Source organism: Fukomys damarensis, unplaced genomic scaffold (genome assembly GCF_012274545.1).
Source record: "Fukomys damarensis isolate Sample0158 unplaced genomic scaffold, DMR_v1.0_HiC HiC_scaffold_33, whole genome shotgun sequence".
Classification (NCBI taxonomy): domain Eukaryota; kingdom Metazoa; phylum Chordata; class Mammalia; order Rodentia; family Bathyergidae; genus Fukomys; species Fukomys damarensis.
Window position 1 is genome coordinate 41,637,042 of NW_022900945.1, and position 27,701 is coordinate 41,664,742.

Consider the following 27,701-nt stretch of genomic DNA (forward strand, 5'->3'; position numbering starts at 1 on the left):
TTTTTTTTTTTTTTTCTTTTAGGTACTGGGGATTGAACTCGAATTTGGGCTTGCAAGGCAGTGGCTGAACCACTGAGCTAAATCCCCAGCTTGTGTAGTCTTAACTTCTGCTTCTTAGGACTCTAACTAGCCTGTAGCCAGGCTAATCCTCTTTTATCTGACAGACTGTCCCCTACAGGATTGGGGGTGGGGAGAGATAAGGGAGGTTGGGACTCAGGGAAACCTAGCCAGGTCTGTGCTCACTGAATATCTAGAAGCCAATTTGTGTTCATTCTGTCTCCTTTCCTTCTTTCACTAGCCTTGGCTTTTCAAGCCCACCTCTTCTTTAAACCTGGCTAGGCATTGTTAAGCACCATAGGACCCTATGTTGTCTTTTACTGATTGCCCCTGCTCTGTCCACCGGTATTTTCACCTGTGGTTCTGTACTCATTTCACTTAATACTGCACATGTTTTGTGGACAGTCATTTACTCCTACGGTTTTATTTATTTTTTGCAGTACCGGGGATTGAACTCAGGACCTTGAGCTTGCAAGGCAGGCGTCGTGCCACTGAGCTACATCTCCAGCCCTCCTAAGGCTTTAATTACTTCCCACATACTCACGATGGTGCATTTTCAAGTATAGATCGGTTAGCCAGACTTGGCTTCATTGCAGCCTGGCTCAGCTTCCCATTAGAGATGCCTCTGGGTACCTTGAGCAAACTACTTCACAGAGGTTCAGCTTCCTCTTTTGTGAAGTGAGGCTAATGAAAATGTTAACTAGGGCATAGGAATGCATACATTATTTAGAAATTTGTGGGAAAGTACTTAATACTTGCCATTTAAACACTGAAATATGATTTTATTATCTTGTGGTTTTTGTTCTCTTCCAAGAGTTTAAACTCATAACTGTCTACCTTTCTAACCCTGATTAACTTGCCCAAACTTGAAATCCTGTGTCTTCTTTTTTCAGTTTATTTTTTGGATTGATACTATCTACCCACCACAGTCAGGGACTTGCTTCCTCTAAGACACCTCCTTCTTTCTGCCTGTTTTTTAAATAATCAACAAGGTCTTCCCCTCTTTTATCACCATCACTAGACTTAGTTTTGACTAGTATTTTATCTGGAGACAAGGCACTAAGAATCAATGGTGATGCTCAGGCTGCAAAAGTTATAGTAAGAAAGGAAGTTCTTAAATGAATTTTTTTCTCATTCTGACTTGATAAATAGTACAAAATTTATTTATTTTGAAAGAACATTGTTATGGGTACCCGGGCTATATATTCAAAAGTTTAAAATGATACTTTATCAAGCTCCCTCGGTCAGGTAATTTATGCCTGTAATTTTCCTCCAAGACCTATCAGGAAATTAAAATCAAGCTGGAAGATATATACAAATCTCAGATGACCTAGACTTGTCTCTCACTTCAAAATAGAGTGATGATTGTGTCCTCTCCAGAACAAAGACTCAAGTAGGGTATCATTCTGTAAAAGAAAACTCCCTTGTTTTTCTGTGGATGAGTTCTGTGCTGATGCCCATAAGATGCTGATATTGGTGTTCTTAGCCACCTAAATTTGATTAACTACTGGTCCAATTTAGAATCTTATTTCTTTGGTCTATCTTTGATATCTAGGTATAGCAGCAGTGAATACCTATCTAATAAATGAGTCAGTGTATTAGGAAAGCCAGGGGCAAAGCCCTCACATCTACTCTACTCCTTGCCCTTAACTTGAAATCTTCCCACTTCGTTTCCATATTGACTTAAAAGATACTAAAATTTTCTCCCAGGGTCTGTATTTTCCCTTAATTAAGCAGATTACATAAACCTGTATTTGCTTGAGTCCATGCCTTGGACCATGTGTGATGGATTTCAATCCTGTCACCAGAGTCCACATAAGACCCTGTAAATGGTACCCTCTCAAATAAAAACCCTTCAGATTCTCCAGTCCCCTCATTTCCTTATTATATCTTTAACAGCAGTTAATTGAGTTGACCTCGGTGGGAGCACTTCAAGCAGGGCTTCCCCAGCTCTCCCAAACGAAGAGCTCGCTCACCAGGTCATTCTAACTAACATGAGTTAGGCGACCTACCCATTTTGAAATCAGAACCGATGTTGTCAGAGTTACTTTTATTTAATAATAAAATGCTTCTTTTTCCTCTGTGTCCCTCTAGTATCATCCCAGCTTATCCTTCACAGACAAGCTTTTTTATAGAAGTGTCTATCAAGGTATTTCCACTTCCTTTCATCCTATTGTGCTGGAAATTAAAGTACACTAGCTTCATTCCCTACCACTCTAGTATAACAGCTCACATCAAGGTTATCAGAGACTTCTTTGTTGCTGTGCCAATAAGTTGCTCTCAGTTCTTTAATACTTGACCTCTAGCAGCATCTGCAAATCATATTCCTGAAAATTTCTGAGTTGTGATTTTTCTGCTTCTCAGTATCCTCTGTGGGCTGTTCCATTCATCTTCTACATTAATTTTTTCAAAGCTTTATTGTAGTCTCTCTTCTCCCTCTCCAATTTCAATGGTGGTTTTACCCGCCTTGCCCTGAAGTCCAGGCTACCAAGTAGGTGGTAGTGTGCAGATGCTGTGCTCCAGATGTACACAAAACACATGCCAAACACGTGCTTAGTTATAAGTCCCTCGGACTCACTATCCATGGTTAAACAGAGCCATCTTCAGAGTTTTCTCCCCTTCCTGTGCACTCCAAATCAGTAAATAGTACTCAACCTACCAAATCGGTCAAGCCAACAACCAGAACTTAACTCCTTTTTCTTGACAACTAATTTCTCTCCATGTCTTAGAGATCTACCTTCCCTCTTTGATATGTTCAGATCTGTATTTTTTCTCTAGCGCCGTTGTTACTGTCTTAATTAAGGTCATTGTCTAACCTGGATTATTACAGCATCCTTCCAGTGGATCTCGCTGCTTTAAGACATAAACCTCACTAATCCATTTTCCACCCAGAAGCCAGAACTGTTTCTGAAATGCAAATCAAATCCTGTCACTCCTCTGCTTAGTTCTTCTAACACTTCATCGTTTCAAGATGTCTTACATGTTAGCATGTCTTACAAGTTCCTTTATTTCCTCTTCTTCTTTACTCATTACTATGCCTATCATTTCATCCATTTAATAGCAAGTAGTTACTGAGCGCCTCCTGTGTTCCATGCTGAACATGAGGGCAGGGGATAGTGAGGGTACACTGGTAACAGTGCAGATGTGGTCCCTGCCTTAAGGAACATTCAGTCTAATGAGACACTGGACTCAAGTTACATAACTACAGCGATAAAGTAAGCTAAATTAGAAATATAATCCTGCCTCCTTAAGTAGGATGCTCCTAAAGCACCTCGTTATTTTTCATTTACTTTTTCAGAAGCTCAGATGTTGCAAATATATTTGTGACTTACACAGAAAGTTCTCTAAGGAACAACATTGTCACAGCAAGCAGTTGCCCCGAGGCGATTTTTAACATCTTGATATTTTTTGTATGCTTTAATAAAAGGCATCACACTCCCCAAACTGGACATTATTAATCTGATCACTAGGCAGTTTTTCTTATCAGCAACTAAATTGATCAGTAACATTTCATTCATAGAAAGGAAAGAGTGAGTCTTAGGGAGAAGAACTAGAGACCCTTGCTAATAACTTCATCTCTGCAAAGCATGATTTGGGAGGTGGCCCAGCCAGGAAAGGCCCTCAGACTCCAGGCATCCTTATTTTCCTACTAATATTTCTTTTTTTTTTTTTGGTTTTTTTGAGTCAGGGTCTCACTAGACTGACCTGGAACTCACTCTGTAGCCCAGGCTGGTCTCAAACTCACAGCAATCCTTCTGCCTCAGCCTCCCGCGTGCTGGGATTACAGGCATTCATCACCATGCCCAGCTCCCTACTAATATTTCTTAGGGCAGTGGTGGTGGAGGGAGAGGGAGGACATATTCATTGGTAATGAAACTAATGTTTAACAAATAGTTCTTTATTACATAAATCCTAGCTGGGACCTCTGTCCTACTTTCCCCTTGTCTGTCTCTAGGGGGTAGAGTATTTTCCCGCCTTACTGTTTATAGAGCTGTATATCGTTAGTCATCAGGGCCTGTGATATCATTGCTGGGCTACTTACTGTGGCCTGAGCAAAGGAAGAGCATCAGAAGGAAAAAGGCTGTTTTTCTGAGTGCATCTCAGAAGAGCACATCTGGATCACTTAAGCTGTGGAGCTAGTGCCACTTGGTGCAAGGGTGTTTGGGGACACAGCAGCGACAGGATCCACCAGGATTCTAGAATGGGCTGTGAATGATGCACATCAACCCCAACAGTGTCCAGAAGGATAAAGAAACAACGTTAAGAGAATGCAAGTTGGGCATGGTAACATGCCTGTAATCCCAGTACTCAGGCCAAGGCAGGAGAATCTCAAATTAGTCTAGCCTGAGAGAAAACTCCCCATACTGGGTCAGTGGAGGGGCAGCTGTCAGCTGTGTTGTATATATATGCTTGACTGAGCTGGGCACTTTTTTTTTTTTTTTTTTTTTTGGTACGGGGGATTGAACTCAGGACCTTGTACTTGGAGGCAAGCATAGTGCCGCTGAGCTAAATTCCTGGCCCTTAGCTGGGCACTTATTACCACTGCCAAGTGGATGGTTAAAAGTATGATTATTTCTAAATCCTGACTGCTGTATAGCCAGGGCAGAGCTACTAGAGCTACTGATCAAAACTAGAGCACTCACCAGATTTAAGATATAGTAGGGTTTGAGGAAGAGTAAAGGACTGGATCGGAACATTTTTGTTTTTAATCAAGAGGATATTTCAGCTTTTTCTTGGGCTCAACATGGGCCTCTAACTACCAGTTATGGGTAGTTATGGCCTCTGCTTACTCACGTGCTAAGGATTTCCTAAGTGATGTTGCTAGGCTGCTCTGAGCCTTTTTCTAAAGAGCCCAGGCAGTTGGGAGGGGGAACATACCAGGAAAAAGTGAAGCACAATCATCCATCCCCATCCTCCATCCAGGGTTTGGTCATCAGGTTGGGCCTTCTCTGCTCTCTTCAGCATGATGTTTCCTGTATTAATCGCAAAGAATCTGTTAAGAAACTATAAACTTTTAATCTTCATTTTTCTCAGTATATAACCCCACTTGTACTGTCATTTTTCCCACCCCCTTAATTAAGTGAAGTCTCCCTGAAGCAACCAAAGACTTAGTTAACTGCAGGGCTTGTGTAACATCAACACTTAGGACCCTTTTTCTCAAATCCTCAGCTGCAAGCCAGTTCTAGGGAAAGATGTATCTGGGCAGACTGTAGAGCAGTAAGGGAGGAGAACCTTGGTATTAGGAAGTCCTTTGCAAAGTATCTGCTAAATTGTAGCTATTCTAAGGGACTGAGTAAACAATAACTGCAGTCCTTAAATGGATTCTGGATTGAAAAGATGGGAAGTACAACTGGGGAAACCAGAATGTGAACTGTGCAATAGAGTGTGCTGAACTGATTAAATCTCTTGGGTAGAGTGGCAATTTTAGGGTTCTGTAGGAAACTTGTTTAGAAATGCTAAATTACTGAGGAGCGAAGTGTCATAGTGTCTACTACCTTATAAAGCAGTAAAACACCATATAGTGTAATATATATATATAGTACATATATATGTATAGTATGTGTGTGTGTGTGTGTGTGTGTGTGTGTGTGTGTATAATGAAAAAAACGTGAAAGTTCTGAGAAAAGTACAGCATTCGCTATTTCCCAGTGTCAGCTTGAAGGCAGGCTGTTTCTGGAAAGGAGAATCAGCCAGAAGTGTGGTGCAATGGCTGTCCAGAGCAGGCTGAAAGCAGAGATGCGGGTTGTTCCAGACCTCTTGAAAACAAGCAAAACACACTACCCCTTTTCTACCTTACCTTTGATGTGGTTTTCAGCAAAGGAGTCTCACACACCAGTCACAGCAATTTAGAAGCAAAAATAAGTGATATTATTAGAATATTACTCTTTTTCTAAAACATTTCATTCGTTGCCCTGTGAAAACAAGTGAGCATTGTAGAACGAGAGCAGAGCTGGTTTAGGCACTCCAGTGGTGGACTTTACTTCCTGAGAGGAAGGGGAGAGGCTGAAACTTGAGTCTCAGGCCCGCCCCACCCCCTGTTCTTCAAAAGGTAGACATTTTCACTGTCGGGTCAAAAAGTAATTGTTAAGTAAACCAAAGGGAAAATCCTTCCGGTGACTGCTCAAAGCTAGGAGATGGGACTCCAGCATTCCAATCAATACATGTGCCTTAAGTTCCTTATGAGACTGAAGACTTGCTTATTTTGGAAAAGAAATATACACTTCCTTGACCACAAAGTAATAGAGCAAGCTTGGGCCATAGCTCAGTGGTAGAGCATGTGCCTGTGTTTGGCCCTGGATTTGATGATCCTCTGTGCACACGCACGTGCACGTGGCAGTTTTCCCCAAACTCAGCCCGTGTGTGTGTGTGTGTGTGTGTGTGTGGTTTTTTTCATTGAACATTGTGGTTACTCGTGTGGAGCTTCAAGTCTCATTTTGTTCTTTTGATACCAGCTTACCTTAATTTCAGATGCCTCCCACAAGAGATGTGTATATATGTATATATGTGTGTATATATATATATATATATATATATATCAGTAATTTTTGATAAAACATTTTTCTTATTGCATTTTAGAAATAATTAAAGTTGAATCTCTTAGAAAATTAGTGAGATAATTCAATTTTTATATTCCCATTTCCTTCCTCTGCCCCTCCCACCACATTCCAAAAAAATAAATAAATAAAAATAAAGAGTCAACAGGAAATTGCTTTCATCTCCCAGCACCGACATTCCAGCTCTTAAGCCAGACTGTATTTTAGGCTAAAGTGTGTTTTTCTTATTTTATCTGGAAAATCTTCACGTTTATGAATGTTCCCTGTTAAAAAGCAAGGGTGTTCTCAGCATCTAAAGCCAAACTCTGTAATGTTTAATCAAATATTTCTTTGATTAAAGTGCTTGCAGAAGGACAGTTTTTAGACATTTAAGAGGATGCTCTGAATAGGTAACCAAGAGAAGGTCATGCAGTTTCGTAGTGCTGATGTTAGGGATCAAATAAACATTTCAAGGGAAGGCAAAACTCAAACAAAGGGAATGTTTTTTAGTCTGAGCACCACCACACCCAACTTCACATTATGATTAAAGTCCTACTTTAAAAAAAGCAACAAGGCAGTGGTGGAGTTTGAAGTCAGCCTGGGCTACATAGCAAGACTCAAAAACTGAAGAGCAACAAATGTGCCACCAAAAAATTACAGTGGTCCCACAGATGTTTAAGAACGTATAATTAAAGAGCTGAGAAGCCACGGTAGTGCACACCTGTAATCCCAGCACACCAGAGGATAAGGCAGGAGGGTCACAAGAGTACAAGGCCTCACTGGGCTAAATAGTAATTTCAGGGCTTGAACTTCATAGCAAGACCCTGTCTCAGAAAACACTAAAACAACAAAAAACGAACAAATGACATGAAATGAGGGTAAGCTTTATATATTGATAGTTCTGATTCCCAGGGCTGGGATCAAGTTTGCAAAGTGATGGAAGAGGCTTAAGAGGTTTGCAAAATCCTCAGTGCTGAGTTTTTAAATATCATGCACATAAATACATTAATAGGAAACTGAGGTGTAGTGGAGAATGCAGATTTGGTTAGAATTGCAACTGTGCCATTTTTTTAAGCCTCACTACCCTCATCAAGTTACCTTCTTTGAGTCTTGTTTCCAAAGCTAAAATATGGCTAATTCCATTTTGCAAGGTTGTTTCAAGGATTAACAATACTTATGAAAGATGACTGTTATTTACAGAAGTGCTCCTGGTACTTCATTAAAAATTGCTGTTAGTCAGATGGGGCCTAATAGCAAGAGCAAAGAATTAAACCATTTAGTGATAACATTTTGGCATCTGGACTCAGTTGACTTAATAAAGCTTATAGGTTCTTTAAAGATAAATAATTCCCTCAGCCTCTCACCTTCTAACTTTTGGCCCTAAAGCTATTTGACAAGAATGCAGCAGGATTTCCTAAGTCACCACTGGTAGCCTCAGGGAAGTCAAATAAGTATTTTTTGCGACTTAAATACAGTATTCTCTGGGATATTTTTTTTGGTTGAACCCTTCCCTGTCCTTGTGTAGAAGTTAACACACCTAGCTTGAGACTCCTATCCTTTGAAAGCTCTGCTTACAAAATTGACCTCAGGCTGGGTGTGGTGGTGCACACCTGTAATCCCAGCACTCAGGAGGCTGAGGCAGGAGGATCGCTGTGAGTTCAAGGCCACCCTGCGCTACATAGTCAGTGAGACCCTGTCTCAAAAAACAAAAACAAAAACAAAAACCCAAAATTAACCTCTGGTTGGCATCTGAGAACTTGGGAGAGTTCCCTAAATGTGTGCAGACACTATAGTTTGTGCTGAATTGTTGGTTATCCTTCTCAAAGTTTGGTTAAGTGTAAGGCAGAAAGTGCTTATGTGATGATCAGCCCTGCTTTGGCATTTCATGTGTATGGTAATTCATTGCTGGGGGAATGTAGTGCTTATTGTATGGCTTCACTGAAAGTGGAACTTGAAAGCTCGGGCCTGATTTTTTTTGTTTTGTTTTTTGGTATTGGGATCAAACTCAGGACCTTGTGCTTGTGAGGAAGGCAGTGGAACCACTGAGCTACATTCCTGTCCCTGGGCCTTTTTTCTTGACTTTGTCCCATCCACCTTTTCCTTCTGTTTTCTCTACGTGAGTACAAGGAAATAGTCCTTTTGAGTCTAATGACTCCCCAAACTTAAAGGACTGTTATTTGTCTGGGTTTTCAAGGACTGTTTGTCAGAGCCAGAACCAATTGGTACTAGGGGGTGAGGATATTAAAACTGATATATTATGAGGCATTGCCTCACATTCTAGAGACTTTAAGCCCAAGTCAGCAAGGATAGTTGAGTGTGACCACTGTGCCTGCTCAGTCAAGTCATACAATTCTAAGCTTTTAAATATTTGGTTTGAGACAGGGTTTTGCTAGATAGTTCACACTTGCCTTGAACTATGTAACCCAGGCTGGCCTAGAACTCTCAGCAATCCTGTCTCAGCTTCCTGAGTTCTGGCATTACAGGTGTGCACTATCACACTAAGTTTTTCATTGTATTTGTATGATACCCACTCACACTGAAGATAACCTGCTTTACTGTCTACTGGTTCACATGTTAACGTCATCCAGACATATCCAGAAATATCTAACAAAGTATGTTGGTCTCAAGGTTTAGTCAAATACATAAAATTAACTACCATAGGAAGTCTTGGGAAACTCCATATAACCACACTTTAACCAATTCCAGCCTATTTTTTTCTAATCTAAAAAGGGCATTCATAAGACAGGACAAAATGAGATAAACACATGCAAATTAGGATGTCTAGTCTATGGCCAAAAAAGTCTGGCTCTTATGCTGGGGTAGGAATTGGAGATACATGAATGAGCAAGAGGAAGTTTTCCTCCAAAGAAAAAGTAAGCTTGGTCTACAGGTTAACCTTACACCTCCAACCTTTACTCTCATCTGCTTCAAAATCCATTCTGACAGGAAAAAATCCAGGATTGTTAAGCAGCTACTCGATTTGAGTTAGCCTGCCCAGCTTTCTAGCTTTTTCATTTCCTAACAGACAAAGCATTTATCACATAAATACCCTTTTTTTGCTTTATCCTTTCATTCCCATTTTTTCTGCCTAAAAATCCCTTATTACCTATCACAACCATCTATACTCTTTGGAAGCCCAGTTTATACCACAAGACTCTCTTGTATTAGTATATGTATGTGTGTGTGTGTGTGTGTGTGTGTGTATATATGTATCCATGTATTTGTCAGGTGTTTATTGTCTACTTAGTATCTACTAGGAAGTGTTCTAGATGCTGAGGATCCATCTGTAAATATGATAAAGCACATGTCCTCAAATGTGGATGTTAAACATATAGCATATGTCTGGAGTATGGCATACATATCCCATCTATGAAAGTACAAGCTCCAGGGCTAGAATCATGCCTTATTCCAAATCTTTATTACCTTCACATAGCACCTTATGTTGTGGATTTTTATACTCTGAAATGTCAAATTACTAATGAGCAATAGGCAGTGTATTCAGATTTAACACTGAGGTCCTTTGTGCCTGCCTGTGTACCATTCTGTTGAAAACTAAAGGCTAAAGAGAAGGCAACACTGACCTGTACTTTCATATGGTAAAAAGATTTTTTTCTGGCTAAATGTGCTTATTTCTTTGATGATTTGAGGGTTACAAGAGTACTGGCTCTAAATTGGAGTCCTGAGTCCAAATGACTATTAAATCTCTTAGTCTTAGTTTTACAAATATATGACAAATAAGAGTACCTGTTGTACTATATGAGAGATAAGTTTCTGGCATATGATAAACAGTGATATCAGCTATTATTGAGGAAGAAGAATATGCTTGATTTAAATATCCATGGACACTTCTGTGACACTCTAGGGCATTTCAGGAACCTGAAAGAGAAGTAGTTTTGGAACAGGTATCTTTTTGAAAAAAATTACAATTTGATAACTTGGAAGAAAAAGCATTTGAGAAGAGTTTAAAGAATCCAGAAAAGATGTAAGCTTCCCTCTACACAGATTTATTGAACTAAAAATTCTATATACAAAGTAACCTGGATCTGCTGCCTCAAGACATGATCCTTTCCTACTCATCTTGATAGGTTGGTCACAAAGCAACTTACTCCAAAATAAATAGAAAAATGCCCAGTACACATCAGATGAATGGCCTAATCACTGGAACTGTAATAGTTTTACAAGATGATTAACAAGTAGGACTGAGTCCCAATGAGAGGGTGCTGAGGAGCTGACAGGAGACATCAAGAGGCCATTTTGTGCACTGCCACCGTGATGCTATCATGTTTCTGAATCATAATGTTCCTGAAAGGCAAAGAAAAAATATTCAGTAAAATGTTAACCAGTAGGACTTAAGTGTAAGATTCAGAGATGTCTGATTTAAGACATGATTAAAATAACATGTATAGCCGGGGATTTAGCTCAAGTGGTTCGGTGGCCTGCCTCGCAAGCGCAAGGACCCGAGTTCGATCCCCGGTACCACAAAAAACAAAACAAAACAAAACAAAAAACCAAATAACATGTATAGAAGCAATATATGAGCACAATCAAAAATATTGGTAAATAAAATGTAACAATGAAGTTAATCCTTATCCTACTACTCAGATACTGTTACTGTTTTCCTGGTTCTTTTTCTTCTGCAGCATGGGTGATCCAAACCAAGGCCTTGCACATGCTATTTCCTGGTTCTTTTTTAAAATATGCATCTATACATATTTTTTTTTTTATAAATTGTTATCATACTGTACATGGTTTTGTGTTCTGAAGACCCTCACTTTGAATATCATTATTCTATTATTTTTAGAAGTTTCTATTCTTTGATTACTCTTCTTTGTTTTGGGTACCGGGGATTGAACTCAGGACCTCAAGCTTGCCAGGTAGATGCTGTGCTGCTGAGCTATATACATTCCCTGATTATAGTCTTCTTTTGTGCTATTGTTATTTTTCTTGGTTGATAGTTCATGAAAATACTTCATTATATGTCATCGTAGCCTGAAAGCACATTAGCTTTAGAGATCAACCTATCTGCTTCTGTGGTCAAAAGGGTGAGGAATCCCCTGCAGGAGTAATTTTTTTTTCTTTTTATTTAGTTTACTGGTACATTTTAGGTATACAGTACAGTTACATTTGTTATTGGGATCTTGTACCTTTACATGACGGGTCTTGATTCTCATTTTTTCCCCTTGTCCCTGGCCTCCCCTCACCCCCTCCTCCCCTCCCCATTTACAAACACTTTATTTCCATTTTTTCCTTTTCTCATATTTTTTATTTTCCCTTATTCCCTTTCCCCTACCCTTCCCAATTTCCCTACACTATTAACCCTTTTCTTCCTATTTCACATTGTTAATTATCTCATTAGGATCTTATGTACTATTATAGTTTTTTGCAGGAGTAATCTGACTAAGGAATTTATGATGAATATAGGACAGACACCCCAGTCAAGTTTCCCAGGGATATTTGTGCACAAAAGGGACAGGAAGGCATCTGGTATCTTCTTACCCATTATCTGATTCTAGACACACCACAGGAATATCAGTGGGGTCAGAGGTCAGTTTAGCTGCTTGCTGTGCCAGAACAGATATCACCCCAGCATGCTCATCTGATAGAGTCCCACGGCCTAAAAAAAGAGATGAAATCACTAATTGTACCCAAATAAGTATAGAGCTACAGAAGTGTCTCCCATTAAATTATTCACAAAAAGGTGGTTGGCTTGTAGTCTCTTGGATTAGGTACTGACAATGAACAATTTATTTCTCCCTCATACTGAGCTGGTTACATCATTGAGAAAGCCAGGCAACAGTTCTTAAATTAATAGTCATAAATGACACTCAGTTTTCAAAGTCATTCCCATCCTTAAACATCTTTTCAAGCATTATAAGAAAGCTGTAATTCAGGTCCATCTGAAATTCATTAATTTATAGGAATCTTATTGAAACTAAGAAATTTAGAGGTGAGACTGACAAAAAGCAGTCAACAATGGCAAGAGACTATGGGAAATCTGATTTCCTTTTACTGAGCTCCACCTCAAAGGACATAAAAGTCTACTCAAGTTCAACTGTAAAAGCACCTTGATAGCGTATGTGAATATTCTGTAAGCAATTATTTCTGCTACAAGAAGCTGCCTGCCTGTTTTCAACTATCAACAGATGATATATACAGAACCTAGCAGTCCCAAGATATGGAATGAATTCAATAAAATGAACAGGTATCATTTGGAGACTCAATTTAAAATAATTCAAATATCTTAGTGGAGACAGTTATTTCATAGTAGATCTACAAGGAACTTCTACTTTTTAAATACCAATACAAAGTTTCAGTTTTCTAATCTGAACTCACAAAAATACTCCAAGTGGCAAGGTAACAGAAGATAAAAGCTAGTAGCCCAATAGCTCCAAGTTGATTTCTGATGGAGGTTGGTGTGAGACACTTACAGCCCAGATTAAGTCCTTGTGAATCTGTACACAGGACTCCAACAATGGATGGATTCTTCATTCTAATTGGAGAACAAAGGAAAGGGGTATTAGATGAGAAAAAAAATTTAAATAACTATAACACAACTTTTCATTATCGCCCCCAAGAGAAAAGGTTGTCAAGTACTGTTGTACCTTAGAGGGCTGCAAACATAAGATCCAGTATTTTTGTCACCCTTGTTTTCAGTGCATGCTTTACTATATAAACTCTTTTAAAACAATGTTGGAAAAACTAAGGGAGCTGAGTATAGTAGTGTACAACTGTAATAATCCCAGCACTCTGGGAGGTTAAGGCAGGAGGATTGAAAGTTCAAAGCCAGCTTGGTCGATTTAGCCAGACCCTGTCTCAAAATAAAAAGTAAGAAAAGGGTTTGGGATGTAGCTCAGCTTAAAGGCTCTGGATGGAACCGCGGTATGAAAACAAAACAAAAACTAACGGCAGTAGTCTTCCAGAGTGTAAGTGAGAAGCTGAGAAACTCTGCTGGGAGGGTGGTGTCTCCCTGTAAATTTTATGCTTTTCTAATTTTGAATTGTCATAGATCTGAAAAAAGTGTAGGGGCCAACTTTTCTTCCTTAAGCACCAAGAAGCTGAAAAGATCACAGGGGAGAAGATACGTGTGTGTTTACACTGCAGGGCTCGACTCTGCACATCTGGTACATCCTTTCCAAAGGTCAAATCTGTGTCCCACATTCTTCCAACCAACTACCCTGACTGTACAGATGATTTCAAAAGGCGATTTGGGCCTGAGGAAGAGTGTAATCCTGCAAGATACTAATTCTGAGTTACTCGCCCTACTTCACAATCCCAGGGTAGAGCTCAGCCGCCCTTACCCCGTCCTAAGCACTCGCAGCACGCACTATTTGTTTCGCTCAAGTCTCCCACGCTGTGACCTCACGACAGGTCCAAGCAATCCCTACTACTCACGTATCCTCCAAGTGCTGCTCTAAAGTAGCTTCCATCCTGCCGGCAGACGTCCACTCTAACCCAGAATCCGGCATCCAGTTCCAACCTCCACTGCAGGCCTCAGTCACATGACAAGAGCTAGACGCGCCCTCGGACGGCGCCTCCAGAGGACCAAATTAATAGAGATCTTCATACGCCCTTTTTTTTTTTTTTTTTAACCCGGAAAACATTGCTCCGTAGCCACCGCACCGGGCAGAGTAGTATGGAGTTAGTAGTTCTGCTTCGTGTAACAGGGAAGCTGAACGGCGCCTGGCCCCTCAGTAAAATCCGGCTTCCTCAGGTTACTCCTCACCGGGAGAGAGGTCTGCACTCGAGCCTCGGGGCCAGAATTCCTGACCTGCCACTTTGTCTTGAGGATTTTGTTTTCGGTACCGGGATCAAACTCAGCACTTTGCGCTTGCGAGGAAGGCGCGGTGCCAACTGAGCTAAATCCCTGGATCAGTCTTGACGATTTTTAACCTTTGGATTTCGGTTCAAACTACTTCGAGCACTCGGTAGGGCCAGATCTTAAGTTTTATAGTAACCCGATGGGTCAGGGAGAGTCAGATGGGGGCGGGGGGCAAGCTGAGTGCTGAGAAAGTGTCAGATTTTTAACAAAGACATTGGTACTACTTACGACAAGGGCTTAGAAAGTTGGTGGGAAGAATGTGGCATTTAAAGCCTAACTTGTAAAGACTGGGTAGGACTTCTTAAAAATAACCTTAGCAATTTTTTTTTAAGAAAGGAAGGAAGCCATCTATAGCCTTACTGTTTTGAGATGATTGTTAATCCCTTGATCAGAATCTTTTTCAAATGACTGTCTTTGCAAATGTATACTTTCACTGTTTTTGTTTGTTTCTTTTTAAACAAAATTGACAGACTTACTGGATATATAATTCTGTAGCTGGATTTTTTCACTGAATTTAGAATAAACGTTTTTCAATAACTGAATATTCACTCCCTCCTTCACAATAGTTGCAATATATCCCATGTTATAATTACATTAATTTAACCAACCCTTCATTAATGCCTCGCATTTTCTTTTTGTGTTCGTCTTGGCTATTGCAATGCTGGGTGAGTATCCTTATAGCAGATATTTGTACAGTTTAAATTTTATGATGTTATCAGGTGGGGTGGCACATTCCTGTAACCCCAGCACACCGGAGGCTAGGGCAGGAGGATCGCTGTGAAGTTCGAGGCCAGCTTGAACTACATAGTGAGACTGTCTCAAAAAACAAACACCCACCCCCCAAAAAACCCAAAATAATTTCATAATATTAGAAATGGAATTAGTGGGTGAAATATGTGGTCATTATATTTTTAAAATTTTTTATTACTACATGGTGGCAGCACGTAATGTATTCATTTTGTAATGTCCTTCTCTGTGGTCATTTTTATTATTTATTTATTTATTTATTTCCGGTGCTGGGGATCAAACTGGAGATCTTGCCCTTGCCAGGCAGACACAACACCACTGAGCTACATCCCAGGCCCTCTTTGTGGTCATTTTAAAGACTTTTGATATATGTGTATTTACAAATTGTCTCCCAGAGAGGTGACAGCAATTTTCACTCATATCTGTAGCATTTTGATCAAAATGAGAATATATCCATAGGCTCTCTCATCCCCCACACACCTCTAGCCACCCCCGTATCGTCCTGGCTTTAAGTTTCCTCCAACACTCTTGCATTCAAGAGTCCCTCTTCTTTACCAAACTGTCATAATGAAACTTGCAGAATTTTCATTTCCTTAAAATTGTAGTGTGTTATACCCGAGGCATTTTGGATCCCGGCTCTAGAGAAGTTATGTTAAATTAGAGGTAACATATACAGATCTTGCAAACTAGAAAAGCAGTTTAAAACTGCCCTTAAAAGATAGTATAGCTAAAACTTGGAAATAGCCCATTTGCCCCTCAGTTGGAAACTGGATAAAGAAGATGTGATTTTTCTATAAAATGGAATACTACTCAGCCATAAAGAATGAGAAAATAGATTCATTCATAGGAAAATGGATACATATTGAAGATATACTCCTAAGTGAAATGAATAAGTCACACATGTGTAAATACCGAATAGTTTCTCTGGTGTGAATAAACTGCAATAATACATAAGATCCTAATAAGATTACTGACATGGTGAAATGGGAAGAAAAGGGCTAAAGGTGTAGGGAAGGTGGGATGGATAGGGGAAGGGTAATAGGGAAAAGAAAAAAATGTGAGATAATGAAAAGATGAAAATAAAGTGTTGGTAGATGGGGAGGGGAGGAGGGGGTGAAGGGAGGGCAGGGACAAGGGGAAAAATGAGAACCAAGACCTATCATGTAGAGGTACAAGATCCCAACAATGAATGTAACTGTACTGTATCCCTAAAATGTACCAATAAACTCAATTAAAGCTGAAAAGAAAAGATAGTATTGCAAGGGCTGGAGATTTAGTTCAGCAGTTCCGTCGCCTGCCTTAGCACAAGGATCTGACCTCCATCCCCGGTACCAAAAAAAAACAGTATGGGAAACTGGGTTTGGTGGTGCACACTCCAGCACTCTGGGAGGCTGAAGCAGGAGTATCACAAGTTCACGGACAGCACTGTGAGACTGAATCTCCAAAACAAAAACAAACAAGAGACTGTAAGTACTAACTACTTAAAGCAAAATTTATGCCAGTTGTCTGGGAATTTCATCCTGTTTCCGGCCAAATCAAACCCAAGGAAACTCGACATCTCATGCTGCCCTCTTGTGGTTCCATGCAGTAAAGCTTTGTTGGGCCGGGGCTCCCAGCTCTGATTTTCTTAAACCTTCGTAGCATTGTCCAAATAGAAATACAATGTGAGATACATTTGTAATTTTAAACCTTAGTAAATTTTAATAACATTTTATTCATTAAAGGTATAGCCAAAATATCATTTCAATGAACAGACACTTCTCAGATGAAGAAATAAAAATTTTATATGTCAATAAATATATGAAAAAATGTTCAACATTTGAGAGATGCAAAGTGAAATCACACGGAGATTCTGGCTATTATCAAGGAATCAACTAATAACAAATGCTGGTGGAGCTGTGAGGAAAAAGGATCCCTTCTCCATTGTGGGAGTGTAAACTGGTGGAAATCAGCACGGAGATTCCTCAAAAAACTAAAACTAGAGGTCGCATTTGAACCAGCTATTCCTCTTCTAGGTATCTTCCCAAAAGAAATGAAAGCATAATACCACAGAGATATATGCACACCCATGTTTATAGCAGCACAGTTTGTAATAGCTAAACCTTGGAAACAGCCCAGATGCCCATCAGCCATTGAATGGATAAAGAAGACTTTTTAAAATATATAATGGAGTACTATTCTGTCATAAAGAAGGATAAGCTTGAGACAGTTCTAGGTAGATGGATGCACCTTGAAACCGTACTCTTAAGTGAAATAAATGGGAAACATTTAAATACCACATGGTCTCTCTGGTGTGAGGAACCAGAAGTGTAAATAACTACTAAAATGTATAGTAGATATTGTGAAATAGGAAGGGAATGTTCAAGTGGGAAGGAGAAATATGGAGGAGGGAGGGAGAATGGAAAGAAGAAAAAAGGAAAAGAGGATAGCAGGAAAAATGGTAAAGCTATTGGAAATGAGGGGAAAGGGTTGAAGGGAGGGGGAGAGGAAAAAAGAATCAAGATAAATCATATGCAGGTACAAATTCCATGATGAATGTTACTATGTATATCTAAAATGTACCAATAAAATTCATTTTAAAAATATTTCAACATGCAATCAATAAAATGTAGTATTTTGCATTTTCTCCCATACTACGTCTCTAAAATCCAATGTACCAGCACCCTGGGAGACACTCAAGAGGATCGTGAGTTCCAGGTCAGCCCAGGTAATTTGGTGATTTAGAAAAGGATTTTAAAAAAGAAGAAGAAAAAATGGAAGGCAAACAAATGGAAACAAAACTTCTGTAAATAGAGAGGGGAAGAAGAGTTGACAGAAGTGCAGGGGAGTGGGGGGAAAAAAAGAATTGAGATGGTATTATGTTCAGGTACAAATTCTCCATGGTGAATGTGAGTGCTAAGTATGGCAAATATGTACTAATAAAAGTTTTAAAAAACTTTTTTCAGAGCTAGAGTTGTAGCTCAAAGCAAAGGCCCTGGGTTTAATCCTCAGTACTGTAAAAAAAAAAAAAAAAAAAAAAAAAAAAAAAAAAAAAAAAAAAAAAAAAAAAAAAAAAAAGACAGCAATGTATATTTTACATTTACAGCACGCTTCAGTTCAAACTAGCCACATTTTAAGTGCTGAGTAGGGGCAGTGGCTGGTGGCTACCATGTTGTCCAACATAGCTCCAGGGTATCACAGATTATCTCAAAGCAAAATCACTGATTAAAGGATTCTCAGAAAGTTTGATTACTTTCAAACTGCAGGGAAGATCTTTGAAGGGAAAAGTTTAGGAAGAAGATTCTAGCCGGCCCAGAGAGCCTCAGCATATCAGAAGTGAAGTAGAGGGGTCCGCTGTTTCATCCCGTCTCCTTAGCCTGGCTGTCCTGTGCCCCTGAGCAGGCAGAGGAGGGAGAGGAGTAGCACAAGAAATTGAGCGGTGCAGGTGGCTGGGTTGGTGGTTGCCGGAGGAATCTGATCCCTATTGTTTTCTGCTTTCATTAGCTTTTGGGGTATTTGATGCACCCCCTCTCATTCTGGGTCAACCTTCACACTAAACTGGGTTTAGCCTTCACACTAAGCTAAATCCCCGACCCTTTAACTTTTGTTTGTTTTTGAGGAGGCGAGAGACAGGGCCTTTCTAAATTTCCCAGGCTGGACTCAAATGCGGGATCCTTCTGCCTCAGCCTCCCAGGGTTCTGGAATTACAGATATGTACCACCATACCTTGAAATCATCCTTTATTATTATTATTTTTTTGAGACAAGATTTCAAGTGTATGTAGTTCAAGGTGGCCTTGAACTCACTATGTAGCCCTGGTTGACCTCAAAATCATGCCTGTTCCCCTGTCTCAGCCTCCGAAGTCCTGGGATTATACGAGTGCACCATCGTGCCTAGCTATTTTTAGTTTTGAATTCTGGTAACCATTTCTGAGGTGATAAAAAGAGGCCCAAGTCACCCACATTAGAGTTTGCCTTTATTGTGTTGTAATTTTTATGTGTTCGATTTTCAGACAGGAAGTGTGCCTCCTCTGGGTCTGCATTCTGAGGGCACAGAGCAAACAGGAACTCAGTAAATACTTAGTGAAGAGTCTGGATGGCATCTTTTGGGAAAAGGATCTAACCCCGCTTCTTTGGTCTCAGCAGAATGCTCCAGAGAGATCCATTGAAAAAGTGCAGGTCCTGGATTCAGCTCTGAGTGCAGAGGGCGCACTACCCCAGGGCTATCCACTCTGAGCCATGGGGCAGTCTTTCAGACCCTAAGGGTCACAAGTCTTAAGTGGAATAAGCCTTCATGAGCCACCAGAGGGCACCAAGGGCTCAGTAAGCCCTGCGCAGGTGCATGGGCTGTGGGTGGGAAAGGTGAGTGAGTCGGTTTGGATCCTGGCTCCTCTACTGACCACTGGTATGATCTGTGAGCCTCAGGGGGTGCGTCTGTGATATGTGGGTACTCTTTCCTTCCTTATCAGGTGTGGGGAGGCACTGTATGTAAGACAGGCTGGTGCACTGTGGCCATCAAGCTAAGGAAGAAAACCTGTTTCCTCACACTGCATGTCTGGGTGTTGGTGCACATGGAAAAATAACAGTTCAGCTGGGCATGATGCCACATACCTATAATCTCAGTGAGCCCAGCCTAAGCAGTTTAGCAACTTAGCAAACTGTCTCGGAGTAAAAAAACCAAAAGGTCTGGGGATGTAGCTCAGTGTAAAAGCCCTAGGTTCAACCCCAGTACTGCAAGAAAACAAAACAAGAAAACCCAACTCAGTGACACTAAAAGACAAATGACAGCTACAGAGACATCAAACAGTCTCATGTTCATGGAGGAGGCTAGATTTACATAGCTTCTTATACAACTATGATAAGTGTAATCATTTTATTAGAATTTTCTACAGTATAAATATAATAAAATACAAGTACAGTGAGAAAAAAAAATCACCTGAAATTCTAGCTCTGACTAAAGGAGCTAAGTAGAATGGGTAAGATTTGGAGGAGGTAGACAGGAGGAAAGTCACATCACAAAGACCATCGGAGTCTTGCCAGCTAAAGCATCTCAGTCCTCTCGAGCTGTAGCGCAGGGCCCTGGTGGTCAGTGGGCAGGGTGGGGCCCATCTTATCTTCTAGAGGCGAAAACTACCAGAGCTGACCCCAAACTTGACTCCTAATGAGAGTAGGATTCGTATCATTAGTAGCTCATATGTATGGAGTGACAGCCATGTGTCAGGCAATTCACAAGCCTTTTGTCCCCATAACCTTCCTGAAGAATCCCCATTTTCCAGTTAAAAACTCCAAGGCTCAGAAGAGCGACATTTGCTCAAGGTCACCCTGCTTGTAAGTGGTGGAGCTGAACCATTAACCACCCTACTGTACTGCCTTACTCCATCATTTCACCAGCACACAATGTGGAACTGTGGTAGAAGGGGGAGATTAGGGCCAACTCCAGATCTCTTACCCTTCAGAGAAGAGATCTGAGGCTCAAAGAAGGGAAATGGCTTATTTAGAACTGTAACTTCTGATCCTTAACTTTCTTTCCCACCATGTTGTGCTGGCAGATACTATTTCGGAGCCTTAGTTAAACTAGCTTCAGTAGCACTTATTGTTGCATTTTGGAACTGTTGCTCCTCAAAATTCATATATTGAAATCTTAAACCCCCTTATTTGGAGATAGGGCTCTTATAGCTGTAATAAATTTAAAAAGAGGTCATTAGAGTACACTATTACTATTCCTATACAGGGAAAATTTGGACACAGAGTCATGTATAGAGGGTAGACACTAAATTTATAGATTCAGGGAGCAGACAGCCATCTACAAGCCAGGGAGAGAGGCCTAGTAGCAAACAACCCTGCAGACACTTTAATTTTGGATCTCTATCTGCTAAACTCATAGGACAATACATTTCTATTGGTTAAACCACCCAGTTTGTGGCAGTTTAATATGGTAGCCCTAGGAAACCAATATGTTCATATATCCAAAAAGTCTACAAGTCAAAGACATCACAGGTACATGGCAGCCCTTCATTGAGTCACCCTGCCTCCCCAGAGGCAAAAGAGAGCTGATGATCTTTCCATCTTGTCTCCAACCTTGTTATTTGGGTATTTTTCTTTATTGGACATTGGCCAAATGGGCGCCATGGGTTCCACTTGACTTTAACCTTCTTTTATATCTCTGAGCCTGGTCTATAGAAGATGCACAATAAATACATGTAGAGGAAATGAATGAGACAGTAGGCTCCTGGCTACTCCACGCCTCTCCAAGGAATAGGTTGGGCAGGGGAGTTAGCACACAGGTGCCAGTGGATGGAGACTGAAGTTAGGTACTGTTTAAAGTTTAGAGCTGAGTCCATCTTGTGTGAGACACTGAGAAATGTATTTTAGATGACGCAGGGTGAACTAAAACGGTTCCAGTACAGGAAGCTATTTTTTTCTGCTTTATTAATTTTGCTACTGAGGATAAATAAGATGCAGACTTCTATATCTAAGTCTTCATTGGATACCTGGTTAACACAGCCATGACAAATGGAAATGAAGCCCTTGTGAATAAAAAAAAATGATCAACCAGAGATAAGAAAATTTAGAGGAGCTGATAAAATACCCTACCCTTAATTAGACTGTCTGCATCACACATCAAATCAGCCTTAATGCCAAGATTTATTGGCCTCGGGATTGGGTAAATGAAATAAGTGCTGGAAAATAGATGGAAAAGAAATTACCTATATTAAAATGTATTTGCACTGCAAGCCTGCACACAGGAGCACTTGTCAGATGTAGGCTTGCACCTGTTTTGGCTACACATCCCTCTCCCCCATGTGCTCCCCTGAACCCCAGGTGGCTTTTAGAGACCCTGCTTCTAGGTAATAATAGATTCCACTGTCAACTATCCATGTTGTTGGCCTGGAAAGATTCTCCTTGGACAGTGAAGTATCTCTGTGTCTTTATTTTACCACCCATACATCTCCTGAGATGTTACTAGCTCTCACCTCAGAGAAGACAGTTTGCAGAGGAGATGACCTGTTCAATTCTGCCCACCTCACCAGAGAGCAAAGCACAAAACTTTTGCCACAGTCCACCACAGAATCCATGTTTATCTCTAAGAAGTCATCTGCTGTCACAACAGGTAAGTAACCTCTTGTGGAGACATGGACACGATCTCTGAGACCATGATAGCTCAGTTTTTCCCACTGTAAATGAAGGTAAAAGTAATACCACCTCATAGCGGTATGAAAATTTCCACAAGACCATGCACACAGTCCCAGGGACCACTGCAAAAACCGACTGTATGAAAGCTGTATTTGTCCTTAGGATCTCAAGAAATGATAGCTGAAACAAATATGAGTTAGGCTATCACTCAGGGTTCTTAGTTGCAAACAATAGGAGCTGAACTTGGCTCACTGATTAAAGAAGGAAGTTATTACAGTGACATCAGGGAGCTAATAGGGCTGGAGAGCTCAGTCTAAGCTTCCAATGACAAAGCTCCAGACCACACATAAGGGAAATGCCCCTGCCACCTCCACCCCTGGCATGACTGTCCCCACACTTGCGGGCAGCACCAGGGTCACTTTGCAGCTGGAAAATACCCTGCACTTACTGCTGCCCCCAGCACCAGTGCTATTGCTGCTGGCCTTGCCAGCAAAATAGAATTTTTCCAGAGCCTCTGAACTGAAGTCTTGTGTAGGTAAACTTGACTATGGAGCCTGGATCACATGCCTGGCCCTCATAGCAAAGGAGGCTGTGGGGGAAATAGTCTACTTTCTGTAAAGGTCTTGAAAGTGCCTCTAACATAGGAAGGCCTAGGTGACTGGGCATGGAGAAAGCATTCTGAGTGTTTTTGAGCAGTTCTTGCTCTGCTGTAGGTAGAACTCAGGACACCCAATCCCTTCCATAGCTGGAAGACAACTTTCTTTATCACCATTACAGGCCCTGATGAAGGGAGGGGTCCTTTCTGCCCTCTCTTTTGCCTGAGGCTTATAAGGAATTCAAGAGTGTTGGTCATTTTGCTTGGTGCACCCAAAGATAAGGGCAATAAAAATGCATCCCAGTGAATCTGTATCAGCCAACGTCATCTTGTGGCCTCCTTGTAGATCCCAAGTTCAATTTCTTTGTTGATTCTTTGCCGCTAGTTTATCAAATATTGTTCTGGAAGCAACAGTAAAGCAGGTAGGGCTTCCTCACTCACAGAGCTTGTGTCCTATATAGTGAGCAAGCTAGAGATACTGAAAACAAAACCCCAACCTGAGAGCCTGCTGTTTCCAGTACCAGCTTTTAAGGAGAGGTTTTGAGTGACACATCTGTCACTTTCTTAGGCCTTTCAGAGACAGAGCTGCTTCTAGGAGGGAGAAAAGTGGAGGAAGATGAAAATAGAATATACCAAACCTTCAGAATCAAGGCCTTTTGAAAGCTTGAGTGTTTTATCTTTACATTCCATGGTGCCTAGACAGGTGTCTGGCACACAGATGTTCAGTAGATGTCTGTTCTGTTAGTGAGAGAATCCCTTTTGGGAATCGCATGGGGATTTAATCTTCTCCATCCTTTCAGCTGTGCTTCATTCCAGCTGCCAAGGAACCAGTAGAAATGTTAGCAACCGCAAGTGTCCGCAGCAGTGAAGGTGGCAGATATTTTTTTCTAAAATCCTGGGCTGCTGCAGATTTCACCTTGCTAGTCCTCAGTTCTTAATTCTGTACACTGGTATTTACAGTTGTGCTTAAAGATAAAAAAAAAATCAGCCTTTTCAAGCACATCTACTGACACACATTATTTCATTTTAATCCCAGAGTAGTCCCCTGAGAGGCCTCTATCCCCACACGTGGATAAAGTCTCATCTGGAGAGGTCAACTGACTTGTTCAGGGCACAGAACTTGAAAGTGCACAACACCTTGGGACTGGGGCTGTTTCTCAGAGTGTAGTTCCCAGGTGAGGTGGCCCCTCTGAAACTCTGTCTTTTCAGCCAGAATAGATAGCACAGGGCTGTGAGTCAGTCCTATAAAGTGCCAAGGGCTGCCTTTACCCTGGTTCCCCTCCCAGCAACTAGAAGACTTGTTTTGCCATCAGACACCACACAGTAAATCAACGGCTACATTAATCCTGGGCCATCATCATTTTCCCCCAGGAGAAAGTCAGAGGCAGAGTCTAATGCCTCACTGGTATTTTCATTTGCTAGAGGGGAAGTGAGAAGAGTATAATCCTATCCATCAAGGGGCAGCATAGATAACTTTAAGGAAAGAGCAGTTTGTCACTCTGGACAAGATAGTGTGAAATGAAGACCAACCTCTTTTATGAGTTGGTAAAAGCATTGATAGGCAGAAGCAATGTCTAGGAACATGAGCAGCAAGTTCTTCAGACCTTTCTCCACTTGCCTCTACCCAAGAGGGACATTATGTGTTTATGTGTGCACATCATGCAAACAGGACCAAATCCATAACCTGCCCCTCAATAATTAAGTACCATCTGTTAAAGATTGACTTTTGCCAGGCATTGTACTGTTTTATACAGTTATGCACTTAACAAGGGGAAGGGGACCCTTTCTGAGAACTCCCTCATTAGACAGTTTGTCTTGTGACCATCATGGAGTATATGTTCACACACCTAGATAAGCAAAATCTTGAGAGATACATTATTCCCCAAACAGTGCTTCTTCATTTCTCCATCTAATTCAGGAAGGCTGTGTAGAAAGAGGAGCTGGATCACACCTCACTTCTTACTGCTCTTGTCATACACTGACACTGGGTGCTTAGTCTCGAAGATCCTGGGGCTCTCACTGTGCCAGATCTCAGAGTTTTCAATTTGTACCCTGCAATGTTGACCCCAGGGAAGACTGATTCTGTCCTTAGCAGCCTTGAAGCCATAACTGACTCGATCTCCTTATGGAGAGTCCTTTAGGGGTCCATTTCCAGAATAAGGAGGTTTCATTTATGTTGAGCATTCACTCTGGCAAATAATTTTCCTATTCACTCCTGTACTTTATCCAGAGTTCCCCAAAATTCTTCAGCTCTCCTCACATCCGCACTCACAGACTTACCCCTCACTCTTACATTATGTGATGAATAGTAAGCCATCCAGAGCGAACAGTAAATTCAGCATCATAGTCAGGTCCTGCATTTTCTTCAACATCACAAACACAGGTTTTGTTTTGGCTATGGCCACCCTGGTGCTGACCTTCATGGATGCACTTCTGTGTCTGGCCTTCAGTCCAGGTTATTAGAAGTTTCTCCACATCAGACAGGCTCTTAACAAATTTGTGTTAGTCTCACTGCCTTCAGTGAAGCAGATCCTCTAACAGCTCTGCCTCTCTGCTCTTGTTCTTCAGGTCTGTAGCTAGGATGCAGTGGGACACGCCTGACAGGAGAGAAACAGCCATCACTGGCTTTTCACCTTGGTCTTTGCGCACTCTTAATTTCACTCCCACGTGAATCGTGACAAGGCCTATTACTGGCCACATTAGCAGTGAGTTTTGTGTTTGGGGATTAAATCAAACGCAAGGGAAAATGATTCAGTGAAAAGTGAGAAAAGCACCAGTGGCTGTTGCCACGGTGACCCAGCATACGGTTTTACAGGAAACATTTTCCTTGTAAATAGAAAGAACACTCTCTAAATGATAGAAAGTATTATGTAGGAAAAACATAAACCAGTGACATATGCTATGATCATATCATACCTATGTATTATACATGCATATTGATATTTTTTTAACTTACTTTTAAGTACTGGGGATTAAACCCATGCTCCTTGCACTGTGCTATATCTCCAGTCCTTTTGTTTGTTTGTTTGTTTTTTACTTCGAGACAGCTCTCATGAAGTTGCTAAGTTGCCAAGGCTGAGCTTGAACTTGTGATCCTCCTACCTCAGCTTCCCAGAATGCTGGGATTACACCACCATACTCAGCTCTGTTATGCTTTTATACAACTCAGGTGCCTCCTGATTGCTTCTGTGTATAAATTTTCAGTGGAAGAGAAGTGAGGCCACGGGCAGTCTCTTGCTCAGTTACCAACTAGGGCATTTAACACACCCAGCTGTGGTGCAGGGTGCTGTGGTCCCTGGGAATCTCAGAAAATGTCGTGGCCATGGGTTAGGAAGGCCTTGGGGACCACATGATATAACTGCAAAAAAAACAAAAAAAAAAAACAAAAAAAACAAGGAGGAACGTGCACACATGAGATACTCAGAATTCACAAATTTCAGAGTTAAATTCTGACTTTTACACCAGCCAGGACCAGAAGCACCCTCTGGAGTACAGAGCCCTGGCTGTGGCCAAGGCCAAGGTCACTCCAGGACTGCAGGTCTCATCCACTGTGGCCAGAAGCAGGTCTATCTAATACCACTTTAGATCTGACAGAGATGGTTGCTGCATGTCAGGGTGGTTTTCTGTTTATCCTGATTGATGCTGGTAACATTTAGAGTCTCCCAGGAGATATTTCACAGATGCCCCATGTGGTGGGTGGACAGCCTGGAAATGCGATTCCCTGGTCAAGGCAGAATCCGAGCCTGATAATGAGCCTTGATGGAAAGGCACAGACCCTTTTCAGCCTCTAGTGGGCCGGTGAGGGTCTGGCTGACCAGGGCTGGAACAGGGACCACTCACAAAGGGCTATGAAAAGAACGACATGGGAGGATTCAAGAAGCTTTTGCTGGGCTTTCTCATGGTCTTATGGGGTCATGTCTGTGTTGGTAATTCTGCTGGGTAAGACACACAAAGAAGGAAGCACATAGAATAGTCAGTAAGAAATCATAGAGGCAGAATATAAAATGTGGTTGCCAGGGGGATGGATGGTGGAGGGGAGAGAGGGATGGAATGGGGATTTATTGTTTAGTGGGCATGGAGTTTTGGTTTTAAAAGTTGAAAAAGTTCAGGAGATGGACGGTAATGATGGTAATAATGAGAAGGCACTTAATATAACTGAACTGTACACTGAAAAATTAAGATGATAATTTTTATGTTATGTATATCTTACTACAATTAAAAAGAAAACAAAACCATGACATTTAAAAAAAATGATAAACTTTGGTGTTATCTTTCTACTGGATGTAAATTTTTAATATCTTAACCGAAGGCTGGGGATTTAGCTCAGTGGTTCCACAGCCTGCCTCGCAAGCGCAAGGTCCCAAGTTCAATCCCCAGCACCAATACATAAATAAAATATAATAAAATAAAATTAAAAACATATCTTAACTGGACAAGATCGAGAAGTTAACGTGTAAATTCCTAAGATCTGAGCCCTTAGTAGTAAATAGTTAAATCACATTCCCTGAGGTAATTAAGCAATGGTTGGGTAGGCTTGTGAAATAATGCACAAAATGCCTTTGGCAGAACACACTGTACTCTTTTGGCCTTATTTCTAAGGTTTGCATTATTAGTATTATTATTTTTTAAACACCAGAGTCATTTATGTCCTTGTTTTTCCCACTAGTTTCTAGTTACTAGTTTTTTGAGAAGGGGGATTGTGTCTTATTCATGTTTACCTCTTGGCTAAGTGCTCTGCTTTGTTGTTAAAACTGAAGAATGAACAGCAGGCTTGTGCTGTCGTTGTTTCTGTGACCTTGATGGGTCCTGTAATTCCCCCCCCCCCCCCCCCCCTCCCT

At 41.0% G+C, this 27,701-nt stretch overlaps 2 protein-coding genes across 3 annotated transcripts in view; both read right to left on the reverse strand.

The window, feature by feature from the left end:
* The window catches only part of Slc16a4 (solute carrier family 16 member 4), a 24,084-nt gene extending 17,550 nt beyond the window's left edge, over nucleotides 1-6,534 (reverse strand). The window contains exons 1-2 of one of the 2 annotated variants that reach the window (XM_010606015.2): nucleotides 5,855-6,534; nucleotides 4,936-5,030 (exon numbers count right to left, since the gene is read on the reverse strand). In XM_010606015.2, the coding sequence (XP_010604317.1) occupies nucleotides 4,936-5,022 (87 nt within the window). In that variant the 5' untranslated portion in view covers nucleotides 5,023-5,030; nucleotides 5,855-6,534. Of the gene's footprint in view, nucleotides 1-4,935; nucleotides 5,031-5,854 lie in introns of those variants that run through there. The other variant, XM_010606016.3, reaches the window with a different exon arrangement.
* Nucleotides 6,535-9,064: 2,530 nt separating this feature from the next.
* Lamtor5 (late endosomal/lysosomal adaptor, MAPK and MTOR activator 5) lies at nucleotides 9,065-14,110 on the reverse strand. The gene is made up of 4 exons (XM_010606018.3): nucleotides 13,983-14,110; nucleotides 13,019-13,080; nucleotides 12,087-12,204; nucleotides 9,065-10,892 (listed from the first exon to the last, which is right to left on the reverse strand). The coding sequence occupies exons 1-4, from the start codon at nucleotides 14,054-14,056 to the stop codon at nucleotides 10,832-10,834; spliced, it is 315 nt and encodes a 104-aa protein (XP_010604320.1). The 5' UTR covers nucleotides 14,057-14,110; the 3' UTR covers nucleotides 9,065-10,831.
* Between the last annotated feature and the right edge of the window lie 13,591 nt (nucleotides 14,111-27,701).